Below are 27,692 nucleotides of genomic sequence, written 5' to 3'. Positions count from 1 at the left end.
CCAGTAGGAATGTACAGATTCCCTGGCCTTGAACACCACTCCCCTTTACACTCTGGAATAAACAGCATTAGGGAGTCAAGAGAGGAAACACTCGTGGTGGTTGGAAACCTGTGCCTGCCTGTTCTGTTCCTACCCGCCGTCATCTTACCACACCCTTCACCTCACCTTACACTCCCCTCCAGCCCAGGAACTGGAAACTACAAAGAGGGGAGAGAAGGGAGAGGAGGAAGAGGAAACTAACAATTCCCTGCCCAGTCCCAGGTCTACACCCAGTACAACCAACAGGTAGGCAAGCTTGCAGAGAATACTCAGAGGGAGTCCTGTGAGCAGAAAACAGTCCTGAACCTGGATAAAACACGAGGAAGTAAAAGATCAAAGGTGAAGTAGAAAATGGGGAGGAGGGTGGAGGTGAAAAAAGTTTGGGGATCATGAGAAGCGGGGGCAGGACATAGCAGGGCTATGTGGGAGCCGATTGGGAGCAGGGAACACAGCATAAATGGGATAAGAGTTAATGTTCCCCTGGTTGGTCTCAGGGAATCCTTCCACAACCTTGTAAGAATAGCACAGGTGTGGCCGGAGGGCACCTTGGTCCTCTTCCTGGTTCTAAAGCAAAGGTGACCTTGAGCCACCGGGTGTCTTTTCCAGTGTATGCCTCTGTGATTTCTCCATTTCTTTCTCTGTTATCTGTATTTATGCCACGGTTTCTCCCGCTGCCGCCTCCCCTGGGAATATGGAGAGGTTGCTGGGGAAGGCCGAAAACTAGAGAGAGGTTGGGCAATGTCACCCTTTCACACCCACACAGAGTGACGAATCGGGTTTCCGATTAAACCGAGAGGCTTGGGGGAAGGGTGTTAGGCTTCGCGGGTCCCGTCGGGTGCTGTCCTCTACGTGGTGCTGAAATCTGGGCGACCTCAACCCAGGTGGGCCGGCATCCCCGGCCAAAGGTTGCGAAGCTCGGGTCCCCTAATCTACCTGGCGGTGCTTCCCACCTCTGCCCCCGCATACCTAGCGCGGTGGCAGGCGGAAAGGCGGGGCCTGCGTGAGCTCCACCCCTGGAGACTGCGGCTGGGACCTCCCTCCTCCGCCAGCCAGCCGCTACCTCATTGCGCCTCTCCTGCAGTCTGGTTGCTACCGTCTTCCTCTCCTGCTCCAGCTTCCACTCCGGCCCCCATTTCGGCTCCAGCCTCGCACCCAGTTCCAGTCCTCAGTCCTTCTGGTTGCATCCTCCCTCTCTGTTCCTGCCCTGCGCCAGCTCCCACCCCGGGATTCCACAGCCGGACCCTCAAGCCATGGCTGGTCCCTTCTCTCGTCTGCTGTCCGCCCGCCCGGGGCTCAGGCTCCTGGCTTTGGCTGGAGCTGGGTCACTAGCCGCTGGGTTTCTGCTCCGCCCGGAACCTATAAGGGCCGCCAGTGAACGACGGAGGCTGTATCCCCCGAGGTATCAGTGTCTGAGGCACAGGGGTGGGTGGGGGTGGGGGGAGGTGGTGACGGGAACGAAGATGGGGATGGAGATGAGGACCTGGGCAAAAGAGAAGGGTTATAATCACGAAGGCTCTGGAGTGGAGTGCTGTACAATCTGGAGACCACAGTGGGTTGGGAATGGAAGCCAAAACCATAAGGCTAACGCATTTCTGGAGACCTGTAACCCGCAGTCCCCGCCCCCAAGACCCGCTCTGGCCTTGTGAGTTCTGGCTGCACCCACTCTGCCCAAAGCCCTAACTGAGAAACCAGGAACTATCCTTTTCGCTCTCCTCCATCTCGTTTCCTGCTGTCCCCCCCCCACCCATTTCCTGAATTCCCCTCCTTAGTCTTCCCTTCCCCCATCCCTAATGTTGTGCTAATGGTAGGAAATAACTGAGCAAATCTGGGGAAATTGTGCCCGCCAGCCAGAGGAAACTAGACCTGTTGGGAAAGAATAGACCCTGAAAGTCCCTAAAGAGATTACTAAGTAAGGTTTAGCCTCCCCCTAATCTCCCCTCCTCCCAAGGAGCAAAGGCAGACATGGCTAACTGGATAGCTCCCAGCTGACTGCACTGGGTCTAGGCCCCCTGTGCTCTCCTCCATGGTTACTGGGTACCCCCTCCCTAGCGCTGAGTACCCAGACCTCCGAAAGCACAACAACTGCATGGCCAGTCACCTGACCCCAGCAGTCTATGCCCGGCTCTGCGACAAGACCACACCCACTGGTTGGACGCTAGATCAGTGTATCCAGACTGGCGTGGACAACCCCGGCCACCCCTTCATCAAGACTGTGGGCATGGTAGCTGGAGATGAGGAGACCTATGAGGTAGGGGGCCCCCAGAGTTTCCCTGGTGACCCAACTCATCTTCCCAGTAATCCCAGCTCCTTCCCCCTAAAGACCCTTCACTTTCCCTTAAGGCTGGACCTTCCATACTCATGTTTTCTGACCCAGTGAAATCAATCCACAACTAAGGCCTGGAAAGGGATTCTCTCTCCTTAACCACCCTCTCCCTCTTAATTCCCCATCAGGTATTTGCTGAGCTGTTTGATCCTGTGATACAAGAGCGACACAATGGATATGACCCTCGAACAATGAAACATACCACTGATCTGGATGCCAGCAAGGTAGGACAGATATTCTGCTTCTGATTTGCATTGCCTTATATATAGCATTCTGTTTCTCCAATCCTTTCACCTTAATTATTCCTGACTCAGAGTCATTATACTGCTGAGCTTTTAGTTTTGGTTTCTTTGGTTAGATTCTTTGGGGGAAGAATTGTATCTTAAGGAGCTGCAGATATGGAAGGGAGAGAAGAGGAGAGGGTGGGTGAGAATGACTGTACCCCAAAGTGGGCAGTTTGAGGGAGGATTCATAATGCCCTCTTCTGTTGGAGTGCTTGCCCAATGAACTTCTCCTTCCAATGCATGTAGTGAGGACCCCTACAGTCTTTAAGGTCTCTCCTTCCCCAAGACTCTCTGTTCCCACCCCTGTGTTTCTGTGAGTTATATTAATTTCTCTTATTCCCTAGATCCGTTCTGGCTACTTTGATGAGAGGTATGTATTGTCCTCAAGAGTCAGAACTGGCCGAAGTATCCGGGGACTCAGCCTTCCTCCAGCCTGTACTCGGGCAGAGCGACGAGAGGTGGAACGTGTTGTAGTGGATGCACTGAGTGGCCTGAAGGGTGACCTCGCTGGACGTTACTATCGGCTCAGTGAGATGACAGAGGCTGAACAGCAGCAGCTTATTGATGTGAGGGGCCTTGAGAGGAAGCTGGGTTGAGGAAGCAAATGGAAAGAAGAGTCAGAGGGGAGGGTGGGTCAGATGAGATAGAGGCCCAGGAGCTACTGTGAAGATTCTTAACTCAAGTCCTTTTACTCCCCTCAGGACCACTTCCTATTTGATAAGCCCGTGTCCCCACTGCTGACTGCGGCAGGAATGGCTCGAGACTGGCCAGATGCTCGTGGAATCTGGTATGAGGCTTACCTTACCTCTTTTTCCCCCATGATCTGTAAATGTCTTTTATTCCTATATCTCTCCCAGTTCTCGCCCTGTCTCTTGATCCCTGTCTTTCCGTCTTTACTGCTCTCAGGCACAACAATGAGAAGAGCTTCTTGATCTGGGTGAATGAAGAGGATCATACACGGGTCATCTCCATGGAGAAGGGTGGCAACATGAAGAAAGTGTTTGAAAGATTCTGTCGAGGCCTCAAAGAGGTTGGAGAAGAATGTATAAGGGAACTAGGTGGGAGGACATAAGGAAAAGCCAAGGACTAGACCGTATAATTTATCAATCAACCCATGATACTTTTGATAGCAAAAGGGATCACCATCAGTCAGTCCAGGACAATATACCAGGACTGTCCAGAGAAAACCAGGATATATGGTCACCTAAGAATAGAAAGAGAAAGAATGTCCTGAATCTAAGGTAGTAAATAAAGTAGTTGTCGGATAAGACAAAGATGGAATAATTGAGCTGGTGTGTCAATGCCTGAGGTGTGTGGAGTGTGCAGATAAGGAAAAGTTTGAGCCTGGATCAACGTAGGAAGTGAAAGATTGGTGTGTTCATGATTCCAGTGTAACCATCCAGTTCTGAACCAAGGTATTCTGTCATTCTCACTGAAGTATCATGTCTAGGTTTTAAGCTGAGAGCAGGAGGGAGACTAGGGGAAATGGAAGATGGAATGGCTTAAGTCCCAGAATGTGTGGCTGTACTGAATCCTCAATCATATATGGATTAGGACTCCATATTCTATTCTAGGTTAGAAATCCCCATAAACCCAGTTTTTATTGTATGTTCTCATATATACAGTTGTATTTTGGACTTGGAAAGACAGACAGCTTCTCTTTTTTTAGATTCTAGCTGGGAAGTTTTTATTGTTTTTGGCTAATAACAGATAACATATTCTGATGGTAAGTGGGTAGGGAAGTACTTTTCAAATGATATGCCTCAGGTTTCTCATCTGTAAAATTGGGATAATACGGCTTCCTACATTTTAGGTTGTTGGGGATTAAATGAGATAATGTATGTAAAATACCTGGTGCATAATAAATGTTCAGTAAATGTTAGCTCCTATTATTTTTCTAGATGGAAAGGTTTCCCCTTGTTCAGCATGTAAGATGACCCCCTATGCCGTGTTTTGTTTTTTTTCCTCTGAACTATAAACAGGGTTCTCTTTACTCATATGAGGTAGTCTTCGCATCCATCCTCTGGCACATCCCCTGTCTCTTGAACTCTAATAGTCATTTCCATCATTAGGAAGCTCTAGTGAAACAAAACACTCTACCCACACTCCCTTCCCCACCCCCTCACGTATACACATAACTATGAGTCCGGCTCTTCTGGACTGTTTTCACCTTTCTCTCTGCCTTCTCACATGTGCTCTTTCCACAGCTAACAGAAGGCTTTCTTGCCTCTTCCTGTTGCAAAGCCTACACTCTCATTTTATGTGTGAAAGAACCCTTCCAAACTCTAGGCTCATTAGCAAAGCAAAGATAATCCATGCATGCTGAGCTCATTGAATAATCATTCCTTTCTCAGTTCAGTTTACCACCTCCACTCATTTCCCTAGATCATCCTTAGTGCCTTATTCTCTCAAGTGTCTCTTCTTCCACACACAAGATATTTTTCTGTAATCTCACCATTATGGGCTTGCAATATCAAAATTACCTTGTACACATGATAATAACAAACCATTCCCCACCCAACCCCTCCCACACACACACACACAAACAGCAGTGTCATTCTTTCACAGTCCAAATTCCTCATTCTAGACATATTTCTAGAGTTCTTGTAGGTCTGGCTAAGTGAGGGCTCAAATACCCCTGACTTTTCACTAACAGAGCCTTTGTGGACTCAGGTGGAACGGCTGATCCAGGAGCGTGGCTGGGAGTTCATGTGGAATGAGCGTTTGGGATACATCTTGACCTGTCCGTCTAACCTGGGCACTGGACTTCGGGCAGGAGTACACATCAAACTGCCCCTGCTAAGCAAAGTAAATGAGTTGTGGGGTTAGAGAGGGGTATGAATAAGGAAGGTGGTCATGTGTGGATGGGAGGGTATGGGCATTTTGGAAAGGAGTCAGACACATTGTGGGTAGAGTATCAGGGGAAAGGGACCAGTCTCAAATAGGACCAGTCTCTGCCCCTAATGGCCCAGCCCCCAATCCCTATCTTCTCTCCTCTAGGATAGCCGCTTCCCAAAGATCCTGGAGAACTTAAGACTCCAAAAGCGTGGCACCGGTGGAGTGGACACAGCTGCCACAGGCAGCGTCTTTGACATCTCTAATTTGGACCGACTGGGCAAGTCAGAGGTGAGATCCTTAGGGATTACAGTGAGGAGAGGTATAGGTCTGTGGGGGTGGAGATATGACAGTGAGTGGGCCCCAGGAATGTAATAGAATCTGAAATGAAATTCAGGTTGAGTGGGGAGACAATTGGAAATGAGTTCCTAGAGAAGGTAAATCAGTGTTCAAGAAGGAAACTCAAGGGTGGGAAGCAGAGATCAAGGATTAGTGTCCTTCAGGTGGAGCTGGTGCAGCTGGTCATCGATGGAGTAAACTATTTGATTGATTGTGAACGGCGTCTGGAGAGAGGCCAGGATATCCGCATCCCTCCACCTCTCATCCACAATAAGCATTAATTCCCCATCCTCAGGAGATGACTCAAGATCGCCAGGACTTCTGCCCATTCTAATGTGGCCCATTCTACTTGCCCTGGATGCCCCTCTAACTCCCTTCTGTCCTAGTAAAGACTCCTTGCTATGCTCTAGCTGTCTGTGTTATTTCTAATGGTTGGGATGAGGAGGGACTAGCTTTCAGGAAAGGAAAAGAAGCAGTGGGGTTATTTATGATGGAAAGAAGATTCCAGATATGGCATGCCAGGAACACTGATTCTCAGGTGGGTGGAAAGCATTAGCATTTTACCCATATTCCTCATCGGCTTCCTGAGGATAATTAGAATGCATTTCCATTTGCACTTTATTAAAGTTTCTTTCCCAACAATCTTTCTCTTTAACTGTGGAGACAGGTTCAAAGCAGGTTGCCAAGGAAGCAGATGGTCAATGCCATGGCCCAGGAGGGTTGTGACCAGTCCTGAAGGCCCCAGGCTGTGCTTCGACCTATAATGAGACAGAGAATGGGAGGAATATCAAAACTCTGTTCCCCAAGAACCACTGATACATGGAAACTGTCTGCCTAGACCCCTTTGCTTCAGGGGTCTCCCTATATGGGTTCTATGAACCAGATAGCATCAAGTTTAGGGTCAGATTCTGGGTCAGGAGTTAGTGGGGCAAGCTGTGCATTTGGGAACTCACCCTGCTGTTCTGGGCTGTCCTTCCCCTCATGCTGGGCCCATGCAACTGCTCGTCGCTGCTCAGGACTCAGAAAGGCCATTTGTTCAGGAGTGACAGCCACAGCCTGAACACTCGTGAGACTAGATAGCTGGGTGGGACTGAACACCACCTGGGGGTGGGAGCAGAAATTAGTACATCCAATATAGCCCCCTTTGGGCCCTGGCTCTGTGTGGTCACCTCAGACCCCAGTTCTTGAATACTTACAGCAAATTTAGGAGCAGGGATGACAGAAATAGCAAGAGGGGTAAGGCCCTGGATCTGTTCCTGCAGCAGTGCTGAAAGAGCCAGGTCTGGGATCCCTGCTGTTGAAGCAAGTGGGATGGGCATCCAAACATTGTCTTATACTGGCCTTCCCCCTTCTCTTCAAACCTATAGACTATAGACTTCTCTAACCTCTCCCCAAATACCCGACCATACACCTTTCCCAACACATCTCCAACCTCTTACCTAAATGCCTTCTCAGACTCCCACCTAAAGAATTCCAGAGCAGTCCTCCACCCAGTGCATCCATGGTAGGGAAACCAACCTCTAACAGCTAGCACCAGCAGTGGCCCAGCCTCCCTACCTGCTATTGTGCCGATTTCAGTGAAGATCTCAGGCCCCCAGTTACTGACTGGACCAAAACCACCGGGCAGCACAAGGAGCTGGGCCAGAACTTCCAGTTGCTCCTCAGAACACTGGAGATGCAGATTGCCCAGGAAGAGAGCTGCTTGGCTGTGGAAGAGTGGAAAGAAAGAAAATATATTCAGCCACAGTGATAGGGTCCATGGTTATGAGATGGGAGTATAGATGGCTTCAGGTGAGGTCCCTTCCTCCATGGGACCACTCCACCATGAGTCTTCCATCCCCAGTGAGTCCACCTTTACGTGAGCACCACCACCCACACATCCCCTCCACAGATGACCTAAATTCCCAACTGCTGATATGCTGTAGCTCCTCTGGCCGAAGTCCACAGAGTGTATAACCCAGTGCAGTCAGATGAAGGAAGTCCAGGTGGCTCACATGCCGGCCACTCTGCCGCAAGAAACTGGAGACCACAACCCGGAGCTGGGATGGAGGTGGAGGGCACAGAATAAGGAGATAAATCACAAGGAATTCATGGATGAATTCATGGTTGGGGAAGAGACAAGTGCTACTGGATTATATACTTGTATTATTAAGAACTGATGATCCAATAGCCATGAGGAAGATTGAGGATCCAAAAAAGAGAAGGCCTCAGGGAAGACAGGAGGGAGTTTTATGTGTCCAGACCTCAAAGTGAATAAATCACAGAGTTCCTAAGGCCACAAGTAGGGGGTATTCTATTTTAATAGAAAGAATGGCCAAGCAGGGTAACAAAAAAAATTCTTTAGGTGTTAGGTGACCTAAAGGCCTAGATCTGTGGGATAGAAGTTTGGAACGTAGGAAAAGGGAAGGTGTTACCTGGATGGAGCTCCAGCCATCTATCTGCCCCAGGGTGCTCAGCACTCCCCAGTCCACTAGGATCAGCTCCTGTAGTTCCCGCTCTCCTAAACCTATTAAGAGCCGACCTAGCTGCAGGATCTGCTCAGGACGGAATCCCCGGGGAGGACCCCACAACTAGGAGAAAGAGGAACAATGTGAGTGGAAAAGCACTGGACTAGGAGTCAGAATGCTTGGTCTTAGTCATGCCTCTGACCCTAGCTGTGAACTCTAGGCAAATCACTTGCCTCTCTGGGTCTTTAGTTTCCTCAACTGTAAAATGAGAGGGTTGGATTAAGGTTCTGACTAAGGTGTTACTGAAAGATGCCAGAGTCTCAGTATAGAAGAATAGCAGATCGTAGTCCATGGATTCTAAACCTTATGTGCACCAGAATCACTGGGAGTGCCTGTTGAAATGCTGATCCCCCAGAGCCCTCAGAAGATTCTTCTCCCAAAAAAAGATTCTTCAGTGAGTCTAGCATAGGACCCTGGCACCAGCATTTTAAAAACCTGCTCCCTGGATAATTTTGAGACACCCTAAAGTTTGGTAACCACTGCCTTCTTCCCTCTACCCATTGCACTAGCTTCCTTTTCTCCATATTCATCCTCTCTGACTTCCTACTCAGGACCACTCTCATTCTTTCATCTCCTATTTCCTCCACTTTTCCCCAGCTATCCACTCCCTTGTGTCTCATACCACACCCAACCAGCTTCCTCATGTTGGCCCCTCCATCCCTAACCTGTTTTGCCTTGCCCATAGCTGCCCGTAGTTCCTCAGGCCCAAGTCCTGGGTCTCCTGCGAATAATTCCAGGCAGTCCTCAAAGTCTGAGAGCTCCATCCCTGCAATCTGGGTTGCTGACCAGGCTGCTGGGAATGTCCCTCGTATATCTGCACAATTTGGCACAGGTTCTGAAGGGGGAAGGCAGGCACAGGGAGTCAGTGTAGAATTAAACTATGCCCACAGAAATATCTATAGGTGGAATGACCCCTCCAACCTTTGGAGGATAGGGTAACATAGTATGGGCCAAAGGATTACTATAGTATGAGAATTACAGGACTCAAGGGATATTAGAACAAGTGACTAAAGAGGATAAGTCCCTCATTGTATAAATGGAAGGCTGAAGGGGTTGCCTAGGGATTTAATGGCAGGTCTAGATCAGAACTCAGGTCTCACTAGCATCTCCCTCCTACATCCTAAGCATCTTCCCAGCAGACAGCTCCATACTCTAGCATAGAGCCAAGCTTACAGTGGGTCAGCTGCTAATATGGATAAGAGAACAGGAAAAGGTAAGTCCTGGGCTAATAATGTAATGGGTTATAAATTTCCAGAGCTATAGAACCCTAGAACCAGAAAAGACCTTGAAAATTATCCCTCTAACCACTGTGGTTTATAGATGAGAAAACCCAAGCCCAGAGAGCAGAAAGGGTGCAAATCTGCTCAAAGGGCACAGTATACCTAGAGCCCCGACTTCTGTCTACATTTCTGGATACTCTTTCCTATACACCCTGATAGACATGAATATTTGGGTAGTTTCACCTGGGAGATCTTCTGCGGTGGGCCGTACAACCCCAGCTACCAAGGCAGCTTTCTTGGAAGCAAGCTGTGGTCTTCCACATAGCTGTCCAACTCTGCTCTGCTCCCAACTCTGCTGCTTCTCTAGGAGCCGCTCCAGAGTCTCTTGGCCCAAGGCCTCCTGTGTGAGACGGTAGATGGAGGGTGGGGAGACCTGGGCAGGTCAGGGCCAGCTGCTGCAGCTATAATTTTAAAGTCCTATCTCTTTTTAGCAGTTTCCCCCAGATTCAGGCTTCACATCCCTTGCCCTCAGTCTCCTTGCCCTTAGCTCCCCAAAGCCAGCTCACCAGTCCCCTCTCTGCTCTTACTCCCTCCCTTGTTCCTTCACCTCACCCTGGGGATCAAGGAAATAGCTTCAGTAGACAGAGTGAGTACTAGGCGTCCAGCTTGCTCTACTTCACCCTGGCTCCACAACTCTGGCTTCCTGGGGGACAGGAAGAAGATCAGGGGCTGGGATGCTGAGACAACTGTGAGGGAAAGGAAGGGGAAAAGAGGACATGGGGACTCAGGGCTCCAAGGGACCTTGTGTATATTTATTCAATGATCTGCCACTGATGATGGTGGTTAAGAGGGTGGGTATAGGATGAATCAGAATTAGAAGTTCCCGAAGGTTCATACCCAAGAGCAGGCTCCTGTGACAAGAGCCATCCCAGCTCTGTGGCAAATGGCTCTCCTAGGCAGAAGCCCTGCAGCTGATTGAGTTGGCCCAGCAGGATCGGTAGAGGGATCCGTCGTGTACTCTCTATCCCCAGGAATCCAACCAAGGGGCCCAATGTCTCCAGCACTTCCCTTGAGACTGTTGTCTCCTTTGGAGCCTGGAGGGGGCATCAGGCCTTGGGACAATGCATCTCTGACTCAGAGGACCAGATTCTTTGATCAAGACACCAAAACCTTTGATTTTTCCCTCCCTCCAGCTCCCAACTCAAGACCCTACGATGTTCACTGCCATTGTTTACTTTCTTAAATCATGAGCCCAGATAGGAACAGGCAGAAAGGCTAGGAGTTGGAATCCAAGGGATTTCTTGGACTCTAAGGAATGTGGACAAAAAATATGAACCTAGAGATAGGTTGGGATGGAGCCTAGAGATAGATCTAGGGGCTAGGGCCTTCTGGACAAGAACCTTTTTGGCAACAAAAGTGTGGGGCTAGGCCTAGAAGATAGAGAGCATTGTCTGAGAGGTAAAAATTGTCCAGGCAGCAGTTCCGAGTCTGGTAGGTTGGACTCTTACCAAGTTTTGTAGTGCCCTCTCTGCCAGGGCCACCCGGTGGAGTGGGGTCAGTGCCAGCAGCTGCTCTGGAGCTCCTCGTACCAGCCCCACCACCAACATAATAGATTCATTGGACAGTCTATCCATCAACCGGACCCTATAGCAATTTGACAACAGGGGCATTCAGAAATGAGTCCTGTTGAGAAGGGATAACAGAATGCCACATTGCCCAGACAAGAGGTAACATCAGACCAAACCCTATGGCCCTGGACAGGATCTGATATTAAACTGCCCCAGATGCAATTCCCTTCATAGTGTTTAAAAGGAGAGAACAAAAGGAGTGCCATATTTCTAGTCTTCCTCAAGAGAAATGACAAATGACCCTATCTTATCTAATGGAATCAAAAGTCCCAAATATTAAATATCTTTAAAATTTCTCCCCATTTGGGGCACCTGGGTGGTTCAGTTGGTTAAGCGTCTGACTCTTGAATTCAGCTCACGTAATGATCTCATGGTCTATGAGTTCGAGCCCCTCATTAGGCTCTATGCTAACAGTGTGGAGCCTGCTTGGGATTGTCTCCCTCTCTCTCTTCCCCTCCCCCACTTGCTCTCTATCTCTCAAAACAAATAAAAATAAACTTTAAAAAAATCCCCCCCCCCATGTTATAGATTAGAAAACCAGCTCACAGAAATGGTGGGATCTTACTCCCAAGTCTTTTTTTCCACAGGGCCATCCTTCCTCTACTTTTTGTGGGGAAGTCCTCTCTCATTTGCATAGTGGTGCACAATTTACCAAGCCCTTTTATAGTATTCTCTTATTTGAACCTTATGACAAAACTTTGGGGTAAGACAGGTATTTTTCTTATTCCTCTTTCATAGATGGGGAACTCAGGTTTTCCAACTCATGGTCTAGAAACTTATCTAGGTCCTTGGGATTCTAAATTATCTCCAAGAACCAATAAATTTAAATAGATTTCGATGGCTTTTTTAAAAGCCCTTTTGTCCAGGTTTCAGAAGTGTATTCTATCTAGGGCTGCCAATTCTGGAACTGGAACTAGGCTGCATAGCACAAAAGCCAAAATCTGTGGAAAGGCCTATAAAAATGTAAGGATGGAATCAACTGCTTTACCATCACCTCATCCCTAGGAAGACTAATACTAGCCTTTTCCTACTCTAACTTACAGTTCAGATGGCAATGGGGTAGGGATGGGGGCAAAATGAGAAAGGAAGCCTGGGAGAGAGATACTCATAAAACTCCTAGAGTCTCTGTGTTAAGAGGACCCTTACATTCATGAATTTTCTCTCCCCACAACCCTCATCCATACTTAAATGTGCTCTATAACATTCCTGCAATGAGACCATTCGGCCCAGGCTTGAATAGCTCTGATGTTGGGAATTTGCTACATCAGTTTTCCTTGTATTTTTCAAATCTGATTTTTACTCACTGGTCATTGTGATGCCCAATGGAGCCATTCAGAAACATGCTAATTTATTTTCTATTTGATAGCCTTAGGAGTATTTAAAGGCATTTATCATGTTTCATACACGCTCTTTCTGTACTCCACTGAACACACTGACAACATGGTGGTTTAAGCAGACTATAATCTTCTAGGGTGAGTTGGACCATTGACTCCCTCAGTTCAGATATTCTATCTCTATTAATGTGGCCTCGGTTATACTATGATTGTTTGGCAGCCCACATCATAGTGTTGCCCACCATTAGCTGTCCTATGTTGGGGTCATGTTCTGGGAGCCAGTCAAAACATAGAGCAACTTTGAGTAGAATCCTCTGCTTTGGGCTATAACTGATGGCAGAGAACCACCAGACAGAAAACTGCCACCTTAAGGCATTTCCTAAGGGCAGACCTTCTACCCCAGGTTGAGACGTCTAGGGATCCAGTGTCTCCAGTTGTAGCACTTACGGTAAATCCAAGAGTAGCCTGGTGTCTAGCCCACTCAGTTCTGGCCCCATGGTTGCCGGCTCTGGCTCTGGCATTGTCATCCTCCGCTGTAGCTCCACCCAGATACAGGCCCTCTGTAGGATAAGATGGGGAAACAGGTCAGGATAGAGCTAAGCATAGGGGCTGGATTCGGTACCCAGGATCCCTGCCTCCCTGCTCCACTAATGTTTAAGCACCCCTCTCACCAGACTCCCTCGAACTCCAGTGGGCAGCTGATAGATCATGTGCACTACTTCAAGGAAGTTTGCCATTGAGTTGATCTGCTGCAGAAACTCACACGACATGCCCCCTGCCAGGGTGCCCAGAGCCCTGTAGGTGTGTGAGTGGGTAGATGCTCATTCAACACATGCTGTGGTCTGTCTGCTCCTTGATACTGATTCTCTCAACACAAGTACAGAATTCATTTATGGTAATTTACAGTTTGAGAAATGGCTTTCCATAGAAAACCACAACATCATCACTGTTTATCAGAGAGGAAAATAAACATTCACAGACGTCAAGGGATGTTGCAAACATCATTCTGTTAAAAATGTGGTAAACTGAGCGTAGAGCTATATCTTTAGATTATGAAGACCATGATTCCTTTACTGTGGGTGAAAGGAAAGTGATACTTGTTCCTGTTTATTGCTGCATGGCCAGTAGCTCTGAGGTCACCTTGGATTAAACTAACAACAGCAAATATCTATTGGGAGATTTCACTGGGCCAGGAACTATATTAAGTACTTTATATGCCTTACCTCATGTAATCTTCACAACCACATCCTATGAGGTAGGTACTATTGTAATTCTCATTCCACAGAAGAAAAAAACTGAAGCTTAGAGGATTAAATGACTTGCTCAAGGCCATGAATAGGTTTCAGGGCTGGGACCTGAATCCAGGTGTTCTGAATCCCTTAAACTAGTCAGGATAGGTGTGGTGCTATGGGAAGGCAAGAGAGTAAAGGGAGGAGGAGCCAAGAGAAGGCCCACACACTGGGACTATGCATCATCCATCCTCACATGTCCCATTGCATATCGTATGGGGCCTGGCACATGGCAAGTCTCAAAAAATGTTAGTTGAATTAAACTCTGCTCAACACAAGTTACTCACTGCAGATTCCTGAGTGTCAGGTTGGTGGGCACCTGCATCTTCTTCCAGAGAAACTGAGCCTACAAGAGAAAGAAAGAGGAGCAGCCCCCCAGCAGAGATATTGCCCAAGGACCTAAGATGCTTTGGACCTAGCCCTCCCTCCCCACCCTGTGGATCCGCCAGCCTCCTACTCTCCCAAATGTACACTCCTCTCTTGGAGATGGAGGGCGGGGGGAGAAATAAGGGGGAGGGAGAAGGAATAAAGCAAAGCAAGTCACATTATAAAGGATGCTGGGGATAACGTGACCAATCTAGGGCTGACAGGTAAAAGAGGTGGAACATAGAGGATAGTTCTGGAGTAAGTGAGGAGAATTACCTGCTGCTCAGACCAGGGCAGCTCCCGGTAGCGCCTTCGGTTAGCCAGAAGAGCCGCAGAGTCCAGCTGTAGCAGCTTTAGTGGGAGCAGGGGAAGCAGGCAGTCTGGCCAGGTGGTGGGGATGGGCTGCTGGTGGGGATGTGTGTAGCAGAGTAATGATAGGTAAGAGGGGCATCATGGGGGTGGGAGGGGACCAAAGCTAGGGTAAGGGTGGATGGCATGTGCCACTATAGCAACACACACCAGAGAGCCCTCACAATGAAGGTGGATGTGGTCAAGTATTGCTGCTATTCAGGCACCTGATGAACTGATCTCCCTTAGACTCTCTGAGCTTTGCTCTCTTTATCTGAAAGCAGGTTCGTTGGCCTGGAAGATTTCTCAGACCCTTCTGGTTTTGACATTATAGGACAGTGTGGGTCATGCTGTCATGTAACTGGAACTGGGGAGAGCTGCTAATGTCTTGGTGGAAACAGAGTCAACCTGGATGCTCAGGGCCACTGCAGGGAGAGTATAGGAGGCAGCACCAGTCATATGAAACTACCCGGGGACATGGAGAGGAGCTTAGTTGGGAGATCCCACACGTACCTGACCAGGGATACACACAGCTGCACTGGCACCTGTTGTACCTATGTTTTTAACGCCGTCTTTCACCTGCATGAGAATCAGCAGTGTGTGTGTGTGTGTGTGTGTGTGTGTGTGTGTGTGTGTGTGTGTATAAGGAAGTGGGGAGGTATGGGAGGCCTTCCCTGGCCACAGGGAAGATGCCCTCCTCTCAACCAGAGCCCACATCCCTGAATGTCTCATCCTCCCTGCTACTCTCATACCCGAAAGGTCTGCAGCAATGCTGCAGTCTGGCAAGCTGAGAGGCGTGACAGTTCAGGGGCCAGGCAGGAACAGGCCCCAACCAGAACTCGCCTAGGGATGGCCTGGAGTGTCTGGGAGCTGAGGCCTGGCAGCAGAGGGTGCAAGGAGCAGAGTTCCTCCAGGGACAGCTGGGGAGCAAGAGAGACAAGAGTCCTGAAGAAGAGAAGCAGGGTGGTTGGGAAGACAACAATCACAGTACAGCAAGGCAGCAGGTCTGAGGAACTGAGAGGGAAGAAGGGGCAGATGTGAGAACCAAGGAAAGGGGGACAGGGACCTCTGAGGGACATTGAGAAGTTGTTGCTACTCACATCATGCCTAGGGAGGAGCCGTCCAAGCAGTAAGACAGCCTAAGGTGGGATGGGATGAAACAACAGCTCTCAAGTCCTGGTAGCCAGGTTTTATGCAGGTCCCTAGGACCTACCCTTTAAAACTTCTAGTTTCCTTGATACCACCCCCACTGACTAGCCTGGCTCTGGGCTCTTCTTGATCTGAAGAAGGGGGATGAGGGAGTCCTCCTTGGGACAGAGAAAAAGGAGGCTCCAGAGAAGCTGGTGGTATCCCTGAATGTCATTCCCTTGAGTGGGGTTCCTGGGGTTGGAAGGTGGATGTTAGAGAGTGAGACAGGCCCACCTGGGCTGGTGTGACACTGGTGCCCTGCAGGGCAGGAAGCATGGCTCTAAGCTGGGGCTCTGACAGCTCCTGCAGGAAGCGGAGGCCCAGCTGAGGGAAGAGAGGGGCCCAGACCCGCAGCTCCCGGGGGCTCAGCACAGCTCCTCCAGATGAGCGCAATACCCCCAGAAGTTCATATGCCACCTGTAACCAAAGAAGGTTTGGGACTGGGGAGAAAAGACAAGTGAACCTTAAACTTCCTCTCTAATCCCACATCTGGATTTCCCAGGGCCTGGGCTAGGGCTTAGAACCAAAGATGGGACATGAACAGATAGGGTTTAAGATGTCAAAGGGTATGTTTGGGGTGTCATAGACCAAATGGCATTGGGTCAGGAAGAGGTGGTAACAGATAAGGATGACCACGAAATAAGGAACAGAGATAGTAGAGGTCAGGGGAGGGCTGGCACTGTTGTGCTCAAGCTTGGTTGAGATGACTGAGCATGTCATCCACACAGACCCAAGGAAAGCCTGGACTCTTGTAGGCCTGTGCCAAGGGGCTCACCCGTCCTTGTGGGCTGAGGGTCCCGTTGGCCGCACATTCCAGCAGCCCCCGTTCTACTGGCCCCAGTGGATCACTCAAGGGTACCAGGCTCTGCAGCTCCTCAGGGCTCAGGAAACAGGCGAGGGACCCCAGCCTGAGAAGGGCATGAAGCTGGCCTTCATGTGGTCACTGAAGCTGGCACTAAGGTAGGGATCGTGTAGGTATATGGAGTAGGCACTCTGCTAAACTAGGAAATATGGGTACCATAGATAGGCCTCTGTCCTGGACTCCTATACTGCCTGCGGCCGCTGCCTACCTTTTTGACCCTTCCTTCCTAGGCCCCCAACCCACCATGGCAGCTGCACTAGCCTCTCTCCCAATTTGGCTTTGATCACTGATCCCACAACTGCTCACCTGCGCACCTGCTCTTCTCCGTCCTGGACACTCTGGTTCACCAGGCTCCGTAGCACATGCCGGGCATGCCCTGGCCCAAGACCTGCTGCTGGCCAACTATCCTCCAGGGCTTGGATCTGAGGTGAGGAGGGTCAGCTCATGTTGGGTCACTGTGGGACACTTGTGGGGAGAAGCTCACCAGGAGACATACTACTGACTCCTGTCCCACCTAGGAGAAGATGGGCTAGTCAAGAAAATCATGTCATACCTGGTGAGGGCTGAGCTGCAGAAAGTTCTCCAGAGGGAGGTGGGGGAGCAGGGGCAACACTGCCCACAGTAGCTCCTGGGACCAGGCGGGCACTTCCCCAAACAGGTCAGGGGCCAGCAGTCGCTTTGCAAGAGCTTCCTTCTGTTCAGGCCTCATTCCTGGGCTGTAATCTCGGATGGCAGCCAGTCTGGGGAGAGCAATGGGCATTAACCTTTGGCCCCTGTTGTCCCCCTCACACTCTGAAGCCCTACTGTCATGGACAAGAAGGAGACTCTCCCTAATTTTAACAGAGAGGATTTCAAGAAGGGGCTGCTATAGGCTGATGGGGTTGGCTGACCCTGACAGGATCAGGAGGAGTGGTGTGGGGTCCTTACACACTGTCATTGGCCAACAAGGATGGTGGGAAGCGCATCAGGTCAGAGACAGCCAAGAAGGGGATGAGCGGTGACAGGTCAATGAAGAGCTGGGAGGTGAGGCGCGGGTACTGCTGGAGCAACAAGGCTGTCAGGCGACCCAGGGCTTCCTCCTCAGATGGTGGCACCTGTGAGGGCATAGGAATGGATGCTGGCTCTAGAGATGCTCAGTATTATCGCCATCTCCTTTTGAGCTTCTCCTTCCACTGGGCAAGCCCTCTGCACACCAGGTTCCAGGTGCTCTTGATTCCCAGATGTCTCCCTCCATCCTTCCCCCCCGCCCCAACCTGCCCTCTATACCCACCTGAAGCTGAGCCCAGGAACGGTGCATGAGCGTCAGGAAGCCCTGAGCAGCCTCCCTCTCTGCTGAAAGCACCAGCTGCTGGAGATTTTCTGGTGGCATGTGCAGGTATGCCTGGGAGTAGGAGGTTAAAGTGGGCATGACCTCACTGGGCAGAGACCTCATGCCACAGTTGTTACCCATTCCATCCATGTACCCCTCCATCTGTTACCTGCACTAGAATCTTCAGGGCCCAAACACTCTTCTCCCTCTGGAGCAGATCCCATAGCACAGGCTGATGGGGAGACAGACAAGATACCAAGAGCTGTCTCCTCTGTCCTCCTGAAGGTTCCCCAGGCACTCCAAGTCCACTTGCTAGATGCTTGTCCTTCATCTGAAGCTAGTATGTGTGTCTCATCAGATACTAAACTCCATTAAACCAGGATGATGTCTCAAACTTCTCCTGTACCCTTTTCCATGCTAGGTCCATTGTTGGCTCAATAAATACTTGTAGATCCAAACCAAAACTATGAATCTGTATAATCCCATTTCACTGGACACAGGACTTGAGAAAGGTGGGCCCTAACATGGAGTAAGGAATCTTTACATATGCTACATAACCTAGCAAAGTGCCTTACATATAACGGGGCAACCAATGAATGAATTATGGTATTTATATATTCTAGCCCCTTCACTCTACAGAGAAGAAACAGAAGCCCAGAAAATCTGAGTTAAATTATTTTCCTATTACCACACTAATGTGTGACATAGTTGAACCCAGAACTCAAGTCTTCTGATTTGTAGTTGCCCTGAACTATTCTCATTTCTGTCTTATCTTCCTATATTTGCCAGCCTTCTCACTCTCTAGGGACAGAGTCAGATCCCTCCAACTTGATACCTTTCCTTTCTGGAGCAGAAAGGGGGAGAGTCAAAGAGTTAGAAAGAATAATGAGATAACGTTTAGTGCACGTTTATGTGTCATGCTATATACATAAGCCCACAGCATGTATAATCTTATGTAATCCTTACAGGTACCCTAAAAAAGTGGCACTGTTACTCTCCCTCATTTATAAGTGAAAAAAATGTTGCTCAGAGAGGTTAAATAACTTGTCCAAGGTTGATCACAGAACTAAGATGTGAACTCAGGCCTGTCTGACTCCAGAGCTGTGTGCTTAAACCACTATACTATACTACTACCTCTCAGTATTAGAGAATTTGTTTGGAGGCCCTTCCCTCTGTTCCAGGGGCTTTAACCTTGGCAGATTACTCACACTGAAGCAGGACAGCAGCTCCATCTTGTTTATACCAGAGCTGGGGCTGGCAGTGGGTTCAAAGCCCAGCGGGGTCCACTGCTCCTCCTGTTCCAGGTACTCCCCAACTGTCCGCAGCACACTGCGCCGGCCCTCTGGGCGGAAGGCATCCCAGAAGGAGCAGTTGTCTGGGAGACTGGAGAGCATCAGGGCCTGACCCAGCATCCCCTGGGCCTCAGTCCCCCCAGCCCCTGGACCCAGAAGAAAGGTCAGCAGGCGCAGGAGATAGTGTAGGCGTGTGGAGTGGGCAAGGGCTGGTACAGAGGACTGACAACGTGGCAACTGGGATAGCATGCCAAGCAGGAAGGGGGCTGGGGCCAGACACAGTGGGGATGGTCCCAGTGGTGGCAGAGAGGGCAGAAGAGGGCCCAGTAGCCCCTCTAGGAAGCAAGTGTCATTGCCCCCACGACTTATCCTGCACTGGCCTGCTAGCCAAGGCCAGAAGGGCACAAGTGCTTCATACATGGTATCATTGGCACAGACCATCATCAGGAAGCTGCCCCCATCTGGGCAGCGTTCCCCACAAGGTCCAATGTAGCAGGGTGGGAAGGCAGTGGCATCTGGGGTAGGGCCCTGGCACACATGCTGAACCCAAGCCTGATTGCTGGGGGGCACAGCCTGCAGACCCGCCTCTCCACACAGCCGCTCAGCCCACAAGGTCTCATTCTCCAAGAAGCAGCCCCAGAAGATCTCTGGGGTGAGGGGAACAGAAGGCAGTCCTTCAGGACAGCTGGTGGGGGGTGGGAGAAGACCAGCACAGAGCCGCTTTACCAGACGGCGATTGGGGCTAGACAAGGCTGAAAAGGAGAGGTTGCTACATATTGCCTCCAGGAACTGATCAGGAAACTGGTCATGGCAGGCCTGTAGCCAGCCTTGGGCACCTGGTGCCCATGAGACTGCATACCACACAGCTGTCTGGCAGATGGCAATGGTGCTGGGAGGGGGCTGCGGGGTGGCAGGCTTGGCGTGCTGGCAGAGCAAGTGGATGGAGAAGTTGGAAATGCTGTAGGGTGGTGCTGGACCTGAGTGGTTCTCGCAGAGGGCCTCCACAGAGATGGCTCGCTGTTGGCGAGGGCTGATGTGGGCTGAGAGCTGGGAAGCCCTGGGCAGAGGCACACCTGTGCTCAGACAGTGGAGGAGGGCGGGGGGTGGGGGTGGCAATCCAGACAGAAAGCCCAGCGCCTGGACATCCCAGGAAAGGTTGTGCCGGATGCCCCTGGGTGTAGAGGGAGGAGCAGGCATCACCTGGTCAGTTTACATTTCCTCTAGTTGAACATTCTGACCCTGGCCCAGAGCCCTGCATGGGGGGATGGCAAGCATAGGCTTTTCCAAAAGGTCCCTGGGAGTATAGGTGTTACTGGTTTAAATACTGGGATGGTGGGAGCGGGAGAAAGATCTGTCCTGCCAAGGCACAAAATCATCTAGGAGCAGCCCAGCTGGAGTCCCTTCTGTCCACCTGGCTCCCTTCTTTCTCCTTTCTTCATATACTTTTAGGTAGCTTAAATACAACCTTTGGTTGACCTCACATCAGGAAATCTGCCCTGCAACTGAATAAGTCTAACAGTGCTCTGACATTGTTGTACTGAAACAGTAAAGATGGAGGAATCCAGTCTTATCCTTTCTTTCCATACCCCATCTTTATTAGGTAACATTATTAAGAACTATGTGCAAGACAGTTCTGAGTGGCTTGCACATAGAGCATCAACCCATTCAATCCCTTTCAACAACTCTGTGGTTGTTAATATTATCTATATTTTATAAGAAGGGAAACTGAGGCATGAGAATGAGAATGTAACTACCCCAAGGTCACTTGGCTAGGTAAACAGAGCTAGGACACCAACCCAGACAGTCATGCTCGAAAACCACTAAACAATGCCCTCCCATCAGTCTCCTCCTCCATTCTGCAGGCTGACAACTTTCCAGGCCCACTCCCTCAGAACTCCTCTCCTGGTAAGAGAATTACTTACCATAAAAGCAGCTGTTGAAGGTTGCCTAGGAGGGAAAAGAGTAAGGAAGAGGACTACCACAATCTCCCCCCTTCTTTGTCCTGCCACAGCCCAGTCCCGAACCCAGCAGCACTCACCTCCCTGGCACTGCCCATTGGCATCAGGCTCTGGTTGCCCCAGAATGGAAAAGACCTCATCTTGTAGGGAGTCAGTGACACGGAGAAGCCCCTCCTGGAAGGCAGCGTAGAGGGGGGCCCCCACTGTGCGCAGCAGACCTCCCCAAAGAGCCTCCTCAGAGCCTGGCTCCCCTACTGGGGTGAGCAAACCCAACAGACCCTGTAAAAAGTGGGGGGCTGGCTCCCTCCCATTGAGGCCTGTGGCATTTGTGGGGTCCACACTGGACTGCACCTGTACCAGGGCCTGCCATCGTGTACCCTCTAACAAGAGCAGCAGAGAAGGCAACCAGTCAGCCACCAGGACGCAGTCAGAGGGCCCATCACGGGTGCATGGGGGCCGGGTAGGGGTTGGGGGCCCCACAGGAACTAAGGCTCCTAGCAACACCTCTGCGAGTCCACCCAGCACACCTGCCTGGTGCCCCAGGAAGTCCCGGGGGGTCTGCTCCTGTCCCAGCAGTGCCAGCACATCCCCTAGTAGACCTAGCATTGGCTCCCAGTCTGGGCTGCCTCTCAGTGTCACTAGGAAGTCGTGGAGCCGGAGGGCAGGGGGCTGGAGAGGTGGGGGCTCCCCCACAGGTCCCTCCCCCATTCTCCCAGGCCCAAAGGAAGAAGAAATGTTGGCCAGGAATGCAGAGAACTGTGAGCGGCTGAGGGACCCCTGAGGAGCTTGGTCCATTGTGGAGAGCAATGACTTCAGGAGGGAGAGACCAGGGTCCAGGGACTGAATCCCAGTAGGGACCAGAATCACTGTAAGAAGAGAAACCAGAGGTCACTAAAGGGGAAGAGCCTAGAACCCAATTTGGTCCTGCCCAGAGCCCAGTCCTAGCTTGGATCTAAAGATGAGGCAACAGGGATGGCAAGCTGAGTCCCTTTACTGAATACTACTGAATACTTACTATAGTAAGTCGTGGCCTGCTTTCTTAACCCTCATTTTCTCCCTTAGCTCCAGTCTCCGACCATTTTCCTTTATCTTTTATAGAAACCGGTTAATCTCTGCATTCTTAAGTCTCTTTTCAGCAACCATCCCCTTCATCCCCAGCCCTGCTCACTGTTGGTCTCACCTGCACAGGACAGCGGCAGTAGCAGGGCCCAGAGGCTCAGAGCCATGTTTCCAGGTGAGCACTGGTAAGAGGTGAATTCTGGTTATTCTCACCTTGTATGCAATAGCCAGGTGAGGGCAGAGCACTGCAGGCAGCCTGAGTTGCCACTGACACTGTAGTGTGGTCTTTCAGGGAACAATATCTGTAACCTGACAGCAGGTTTGTCACCTGAGCCACTGAATACCTGATCCTTTGGCTTTGGAGAAAGGTGTGCTTCTGTGAGAGGGACCAGTGATAGGGGATCCCGGTGGGGGGGCCCTCGGAGGAGCCCAGGGAAATAACTTCGGTTAAGAGCCAGGATGCAGATAGCAGTGGGCAGAAATAGAGGTGGAGACCTGGAGACCAGGGTATAATGTGGTAGGGAGGGGGGCTGCAGAAAAATGTAAGAAAGTATAGAGGGTACAAAGGAGTTAAAAGCAAGTAGGATTTGAAGGAATCAAGGAACAAAGGGGGCCCAGAGAAAGGAACTGAGCAGCCAGGTATGAACAGAGAAGAGAAATGAAGACAAATGTCTGGTCCAATGACAGAGCGTTCAGGAAGAGGAGAGCCACTTTTGACTCAGTACCTAGAATCACAAAATTCTAAGAATGGGAGAGGACTTCAGAGGTTACAGAGACCAAACCTCTCATTTTATGGATGAACAACTTGCTCATTGGGCCATTCAAATATTTGTGTTTGCCCTGTGGTCCTCTTCCTGTGGCCTAGGTGAATGCTCTGTAGAAAATTCTGAGCTGAGAAAAGAGATAAGCCAGATTAAATCACTGTGCAAGGGGGCTACTTCCCACATGGACACACACATGCATGCCCACATGTGCATGTATTCATGCATATACAAAGAGAGAAAGAGAGTACTGCTCACAGATCAGAGAGATCCCATAAAAAATACTCTGGTCTGGTCAAGGTGAGAAGTATTTTCTGTCCTCCATTTATATATCCCCAAAGGCCTTTACCTGACACCAGCTCTAAATAGTAATTCAACACTGGCTCCACTCAAACTATTATTCTGTCCCTCTTTCCTTAAAATCCTCCTCTATTCTATCCCCTCAAACCCACACATTCAAATCTATTATTAATGAGCTTCTGCCCCAGAAAGTTCACTTAGGATCATAGAATTTTAGAACTGGAAGAGACCTGAGGAATCCTGTGGTAAAGAAACTTCTCATTTTATAAATGAGGAAATAGAGGTCCCCCAAAATGGAATGACTTGGCCAGGCCACCAAAGTTGAGGACACTGCTAGGATTTTCCAAGGCAAATCAGAAGTTGGGATCAGTGAAATGATCTACTGCATCCCTTTGCCAATATTTTCCCTTTGCCTATCACAGTTACCACATCTAGTCTGAAAAGCAGAGAGGAGAATCAGAGGAAGAGTATGGCCTGTATTCCCAATAGTTTTCTATCTCCTGGTTCCAGCCCATCCTGCAATCCATTTGAATTTCTTCCCTTGTTCTGTAACAGCCCTCTTATAATAAATTATCCTTTTTTGGCTAATAGTGTACAAAAAAAAATGAGATGGCTTGGGTTCAAATCCTGGCTCCAATGCTTACTAGCTGGGCATCTTGGGCAGTTTCTAAACCATTTTGTGTCACAATGTTCTTTTTTATAAAAAGGAGAAATACTAGTATAGAGTTATTTTGAGGATTAAATTAGATAATGCACTTAAAGTACTTAGCACAGTGTGGCATTCATCCAACAGGGTAAGTACCTATCATGTGCCAGGCACTGCTACAAAATAAACTTTCACTAAATATTACTACTATTGTTATTAGACTCAATACGAGTTATTTATTTGAAACTAAAGAGTCCTTTAGTATTGAGTTATTTAGCTCAATGTGAATTATTTATTTGAAACTAAAGAGTCCTAATTAATACAGAAATTTTTACCAAGAAGTAGTGTCTTGAGTGAAAGATCTTTAGAACAAGTTTGAAACTAGTAGACTCAAACAGAGAGGGAAGCAATGAGTACTCCCTCAACCCAGGCTAGGAAATTCTTGGCAGTACATATGATGATGGAGCAAGCAGTTGGTTAAGCAATCCTGTTGCCACCAAAGCTTCAGAGTATGTGCCAACTAAGGGTAAAGTGTTTAGGGTTTATAGCTAATATATCAATCTATCTGATATAAGCAGGTTACTGCTTATACAGTTGACCCTTGAACAATGCAGGTGATTAGGGGCACCACCCTCCACCCCCAACCTCCACTGCACAGTCAAAAATCTTAACTACCCCAAAATTAACTAAGAGCCTTTGTTAACTAGAAACCTTACCAACAACATAAGCCATCAATTAACGCATATGTTGTATATTATATGTATTATATACTGTATTCTTCCAATAAAGTAAGCTAGAACAAATAAAATATTATTAACAAAATCATAAGGAAGAGAAAATACATTTACAGTGCTGTATTTAGCTAAAAAAAAATAAGTAAATAACTGTGTGTAGGTGCATCCGCACAGTTCAAACCTGTGGTGTTCAAGGCTCAACTGCAGTTTGGTAAAGTCCAACAAAAATGAGAAGAGTTTCAATCCATGAGTGATCAAATAGAAAGAGAAAAACAGAAACAACAGACAAATCACGGGAGTACAGAATAAGAAATTAATCATGTGTCTTGCTAAAGTGAAATGGAGAAGATTGGTGGGATGACCAGAATGCTCTGTAATCTGGCAATTTAAAGGGAGATACCTAGGAGGGGCTGAAGAAGTTGAGAAATCTGAAACATCCTCACTGCCTCAAACCTGTCAGACGGGTACTCCTTCTGACAAGAACACATTCCTCCCTTGTAAATTACAATTATTTTTCTCCCTTTTTCCCTTTTTGATTTGCCTTTTGTAACTGAAATATGTATTGCTCACTAGATATCCAAGAAATCCCCACATTTTCCATATCTTTTTCAGCTAGGTAGGGGCAAGTGATTAGTTCTAACCAATGAATAGTAAGTGACCAAGAATTTAAGAGCTAGTGAATGATGCTCCAGTAATGTCTTCTCTGTTGAAGTAACCTAGAAACCACAAGCTGATACTGTTGGTGGGAATGCAAACTGGTGCAACCATGTTGGAAAACAACATAGAGTTTCCTCAGAAAGTTAAAAGAACTAACCTATGATCCAGCAATTGTACTAGTAGGTATTTACCCAAAGGATACAAAAGTACAGTTTCAAAGGGGTACATGTACTCTAATGTTTATAGCAGCACTATCAACAATAGCCAAACTATGGAAAGAGCCCAAATGTCCATCGACTGATGAGTGGATAAAGAAGATATGGTATACATATACAATGGAATATTATTCAGCCATCAAAAGGAACGAAATCTTGGGGAGCCTGGGTGGCTCTGCTTTAAGCGTCTGACTCTTGCTTTCAGCTCAGGTCATGATCTCATGGTTGTGAGATTGAGCCCACACTGGGCTTTGTGCTGAGTGTGGAGCCTGCTTAAGATTCTCTCTTGGGGTTCCTGGGTGGCTCAGTCAGTTAAGCATCTGACTTCAGCTCAGGTCATGATCTTGGAGTTCATGAGTTCGAGCCTGGCATCAGGCTCTGTGCTGACAGGTCAGAGCCTGGGGCCTGTTTCACATTCTGTGTCTCCCCTTCTCTGCCTCTGCCCCTCCCCCACTTGCATGCATGCACACACACTGTCTTGAAAAATAAAATAAAAGGAATTAAATTTTGCTATTTACACCAATGTGGATGGAGCTAGAGTATATTATGGTTAGTGAAATATGTCAGGCAGAGAAAGACAAATACCACGATTACACTCTTATGTGGGATTTAAGAAACAAAGCAGATGAACATATAGCAAGGGGGAAAATAGAGAGAGGGAAATAAACCATAAGAGACTCCTTACAATAGAGAACAAACTGAGGGTTGATGGAGGGAGGTGGGCAGGGGATAGGCTAGGTGGGTGATGGGTATTAAGAAAGGTACTTGTTGTGTTGAGCCCTGAGTGTTATATGTAAGTGATGAATCACTAAATTCTACTCCTGAAAACAATATTACACTATTTGTTAACTAAGAAGAATTTAAATAAAAATTTGTAAAGAAAAAAAAGGACCAAGTAGGTCCTCTTACAGGTTTAAGGCACAAATTCATGCTACCTATGTGTCCTTAGGTACCTGAAAGAAAAAAAAAATGTAAGTCCATTCTGGAGGAATCCAACTTAAAATACAGACTTCAGGGGTGCCTGGGTGGCTCAGTCAGTTAAGCATCCAACTCTTGATCTCAGCTCAGGTCATGATCTCATGGGTAGTGAGTTCAAACCCTGCATGAGTCTCTGTGCTGTCAGGTTAGGATTCTCTCTATCCCTCTCTCTTTGCCCCTACCTCCGTCAAAAAATCTTTAAAAAAAAACCACATGGACTTCAAAGAATAACAAGAGAAATTTACAACAAGTAACTCACAATCAGAAAATACAAAACATGTGAGAAAACAAGCTATCATGAATGAGAGTTAGCAGCAATAATGAATAACATAATCAGACTTGAAAGACTAGAAGTGTTTAATTTTTCAGATTTAGAATGTAAAATAAGTAAAGTTAATTTGCATGAATAAATAAAAAAGGGTATCAGATGTATGACTAAGAAACAGGAAGTTCAATTATTGAGAATAGTCAAATTACTTAATTCAGTGAATTACTTAATTGTACCTAGGTATTGTACTTTAACTCTTGCTTTAAATTGTATTATTCCTACAAATCAAAACCACAATGAGATACCACCTCACACCTGTCAGAATGGCTAACATTAACAACTCAGGCAACAACAGATGTTGGCGAGGATGCAGAGAGAGAGGATCTCTTTTGCACTGCTGGTGGGAATGCAAACTGGTGCAGCCAATCTGGAAAACAGTATGGAGGTTCCTCAAAAAATTAAAAATAGAACTACCCTACAACGCAGCAATTACACTACCAACTATTTATCCAAATACCTATATATACTAGTTATTTATACAAAAATGCTAATTTGAAGGGGCACATGCACCCCAATGTTTATAGCAGCACTATCAACAATAGCCCAGTTATGGAAAGAGTCCAAATGTCCATTGACTGACAAATGGATAAAGAAGATGTGGTGTGTGTCCATGTATATCTATCTATCTATCTACACACGCATATACATACAATGGAATATTACTTGACAGTCAAAAAGAATGAAATTTTGCCATTTGCATTGTATTATGCTAAGCAAAATAAGTCAGTCAAAGAAAGATAAATATCATATGATTTCACTCATGTGTGGAATTTAAGAAACAAAACAGAGGAACATAGGAGAAGGGAAGGAAAAATAAGACAAAAACACAGAGGGAGGCAAATTGTAAGAGACTCTTAAATACAGAGAGCAAACTGAGGGTTGCTGGAGGGGTA

General features: G+C 48.2%; 2 protein-coding genes across 18 annotated transcripts; one reads left to right on the top strand and one right to left on the bottom strand.

Annotated features, from left to right (window-relative positions):
• The first annotated feature begins 93 nt into the window (after positions 1 to 93).
• Positions 94 to 6,229, top strand: LOC106968486 (creatine kinase U-type, mitochondrial). 5 transcript variants are annotated; one of them, XM_053224101.1, is made up of 10 exons: positions 94 to 285; positions 1,253 to 1,438; positions 2,089 to 2,287; positions 2,491 to 2,586; positions 2,991 to 3,212; positions 3,348 to 3,433; positions 3,553 to 3,676; positions 5,320 to 5,454; positions 5,647 to 5,772; positions 5,985 to 6,229. In XM_053224101.1, the coding sequence occupies exons 2-10, from the start codon at positions 1,290 to 1,292 to the stop codon at positions 6,099 to 6,101; spliced, it is 1,254 nt and encodes a 417-aa protein (XP_053080076.1). In that variant the 5' UTR covers positions 94 to 285; positions 1,253 to 1,289; the 3' UTR covers positions 6,102 to 6,229. The 5 variants fall into 5 exon arrangements, with proteins under 5 accessions (XP_053080076.1, XP_053080074.1, XP_053080075.1 ...); XM_053224099.1 differs by having other exon boundaries at positions 1,154 to 1,438; XM_053224100.1 differs by having other exon boundaries at positions 94 to 378.
• A 195-nt stretch (positions 6,230 to 6,424) lies between these two features.
• STRC (stereocilin) lies at positions 6,425 to 26,674 on the bottom strand. 13 transcript variants are annotated; one of them, XM_053224086.1, is made up of 29 exons: positions 22,302 to 26,674; positions 21,202 to 21,987; positions 21,086 to 21,110; positions 19,080 to 20,334; positions 18,041 to 18,208; positions 17,833 to 17,943; positions 17,490 to 17,656; positions 17,116 to 17,302; positions 16,869 to 16,984; positions 16,476 to 16,608; positions 15,935 to 16,117; positions 15,613 to 15,651; positions 15,265 to 15,432; positions 15,026 to 15,091; positions 14,441 to 14,569; positions 14,086 to 14,144; positions 13,181 to 13,304; positions 12,957 to 13,069; positions 11,056 to 11,191; positions 10,445 to 10,641; positions 10,160 to 10,250; positions 9,791 to 9,947; positions 8,993 to 9,162; positions 8,235 to 8,390; positions 7,717 to 7,859; positions 7,378 to 7,526; positions 7,017 to 7,114; positions 6,774 to 6,921; positions 6,425 to 6,578 (listed from the first exon to the last, which is right to left on the bottom strand). In XM_053224086.1, exons 1-29 carry the CDS (start codon positions 22,345 to 22,347, stop codon positions 6,490 to 6,492), a joined length of 5,409 nt encoding a protein of 1,802 aa, XP_053080061.1. In that variant the 5' UTR covers positions 22,348 to 26,674; the 3' UTR covers positions 6,425 to 6,489. The 13 variants fall into 13 exon arrangements, 9 of the variants coding, with proteins under 9 accessions (XP_053080061.1, XP_053080062.1, XP_026922917.1 ...); XM_053224087.1 differs by having other exon boundaries at positions 14,441 to 14,566; XM_027067116.2 differs by having other exon boundaries at positions 18,041 to 18,103.
• Between the last annotated feature and the right edge of the window lie 1,018 nt (positions 26,675 to 27,692).

This window comes from Acinonyx jubatus, chromosome B3 (assembly GCF_027475565.1).
Source record: "Acinonyx jubatus isolate Ajub_Pintada_27869175 chromosome B3, VMU_Ajub_asm_v1.0, whole genome shotgun sequence".
NCBI lineage: Eukaryota > Metazoa > Chordata > Mammalia > Carnivora > Felidae > Acinonyx > Acinonyx jubatus.
The sequence above is the reverse complement of the archived record's forward strand: the minus strand, read 5'-3'. Positions and strand labels throughout refer to the sequence as shown.

Coding starts and splice junctions, on each gene's coding strand:
- STRC (XM_053224086.1), bottom strand. CDS start 22,347: ATGGCTCTGAGCCTCTGGGCCCTGCTACTGCCGCTGTCCTGTGCAG. Junction 15,433..15,612: donor GGCTCCTCCCTAGGCATGAT/GTGAGTAGCAAC, acceptor CTTGCTCCCCAG/CTGTCCCTGGAGGAACTCTG. Junction 8,391..8,992: donor CTATGGGCAAGGCAAAACAG/GTTAGGGATGGA, acceptor TCTTTCTCCTAG/TTGTGGGGTCCTCCCCGGGG.
- LOC106968486 (XM_053224101.1), top strand. CDS start 1,290: ATGGCTGGTCCCTTCTCTCGTCTGCTGTCCGCCCGCCCGGGGCTCAGG. Junction 3,434..3,552: donor CCAGATGCTCGTGGAATCTG/GTATGAGGCTTA, acceptor TACTGCTCTCAG/GCACAACAATGAGAAGAGCT. Junction 5,455..5,646: donor AACTGCCCCTGCTAAGCAAA/GTAAATGAGTTG, acceptor TCTCTCCTCTAG/GATAGCCGCTTCCCAAAGAT.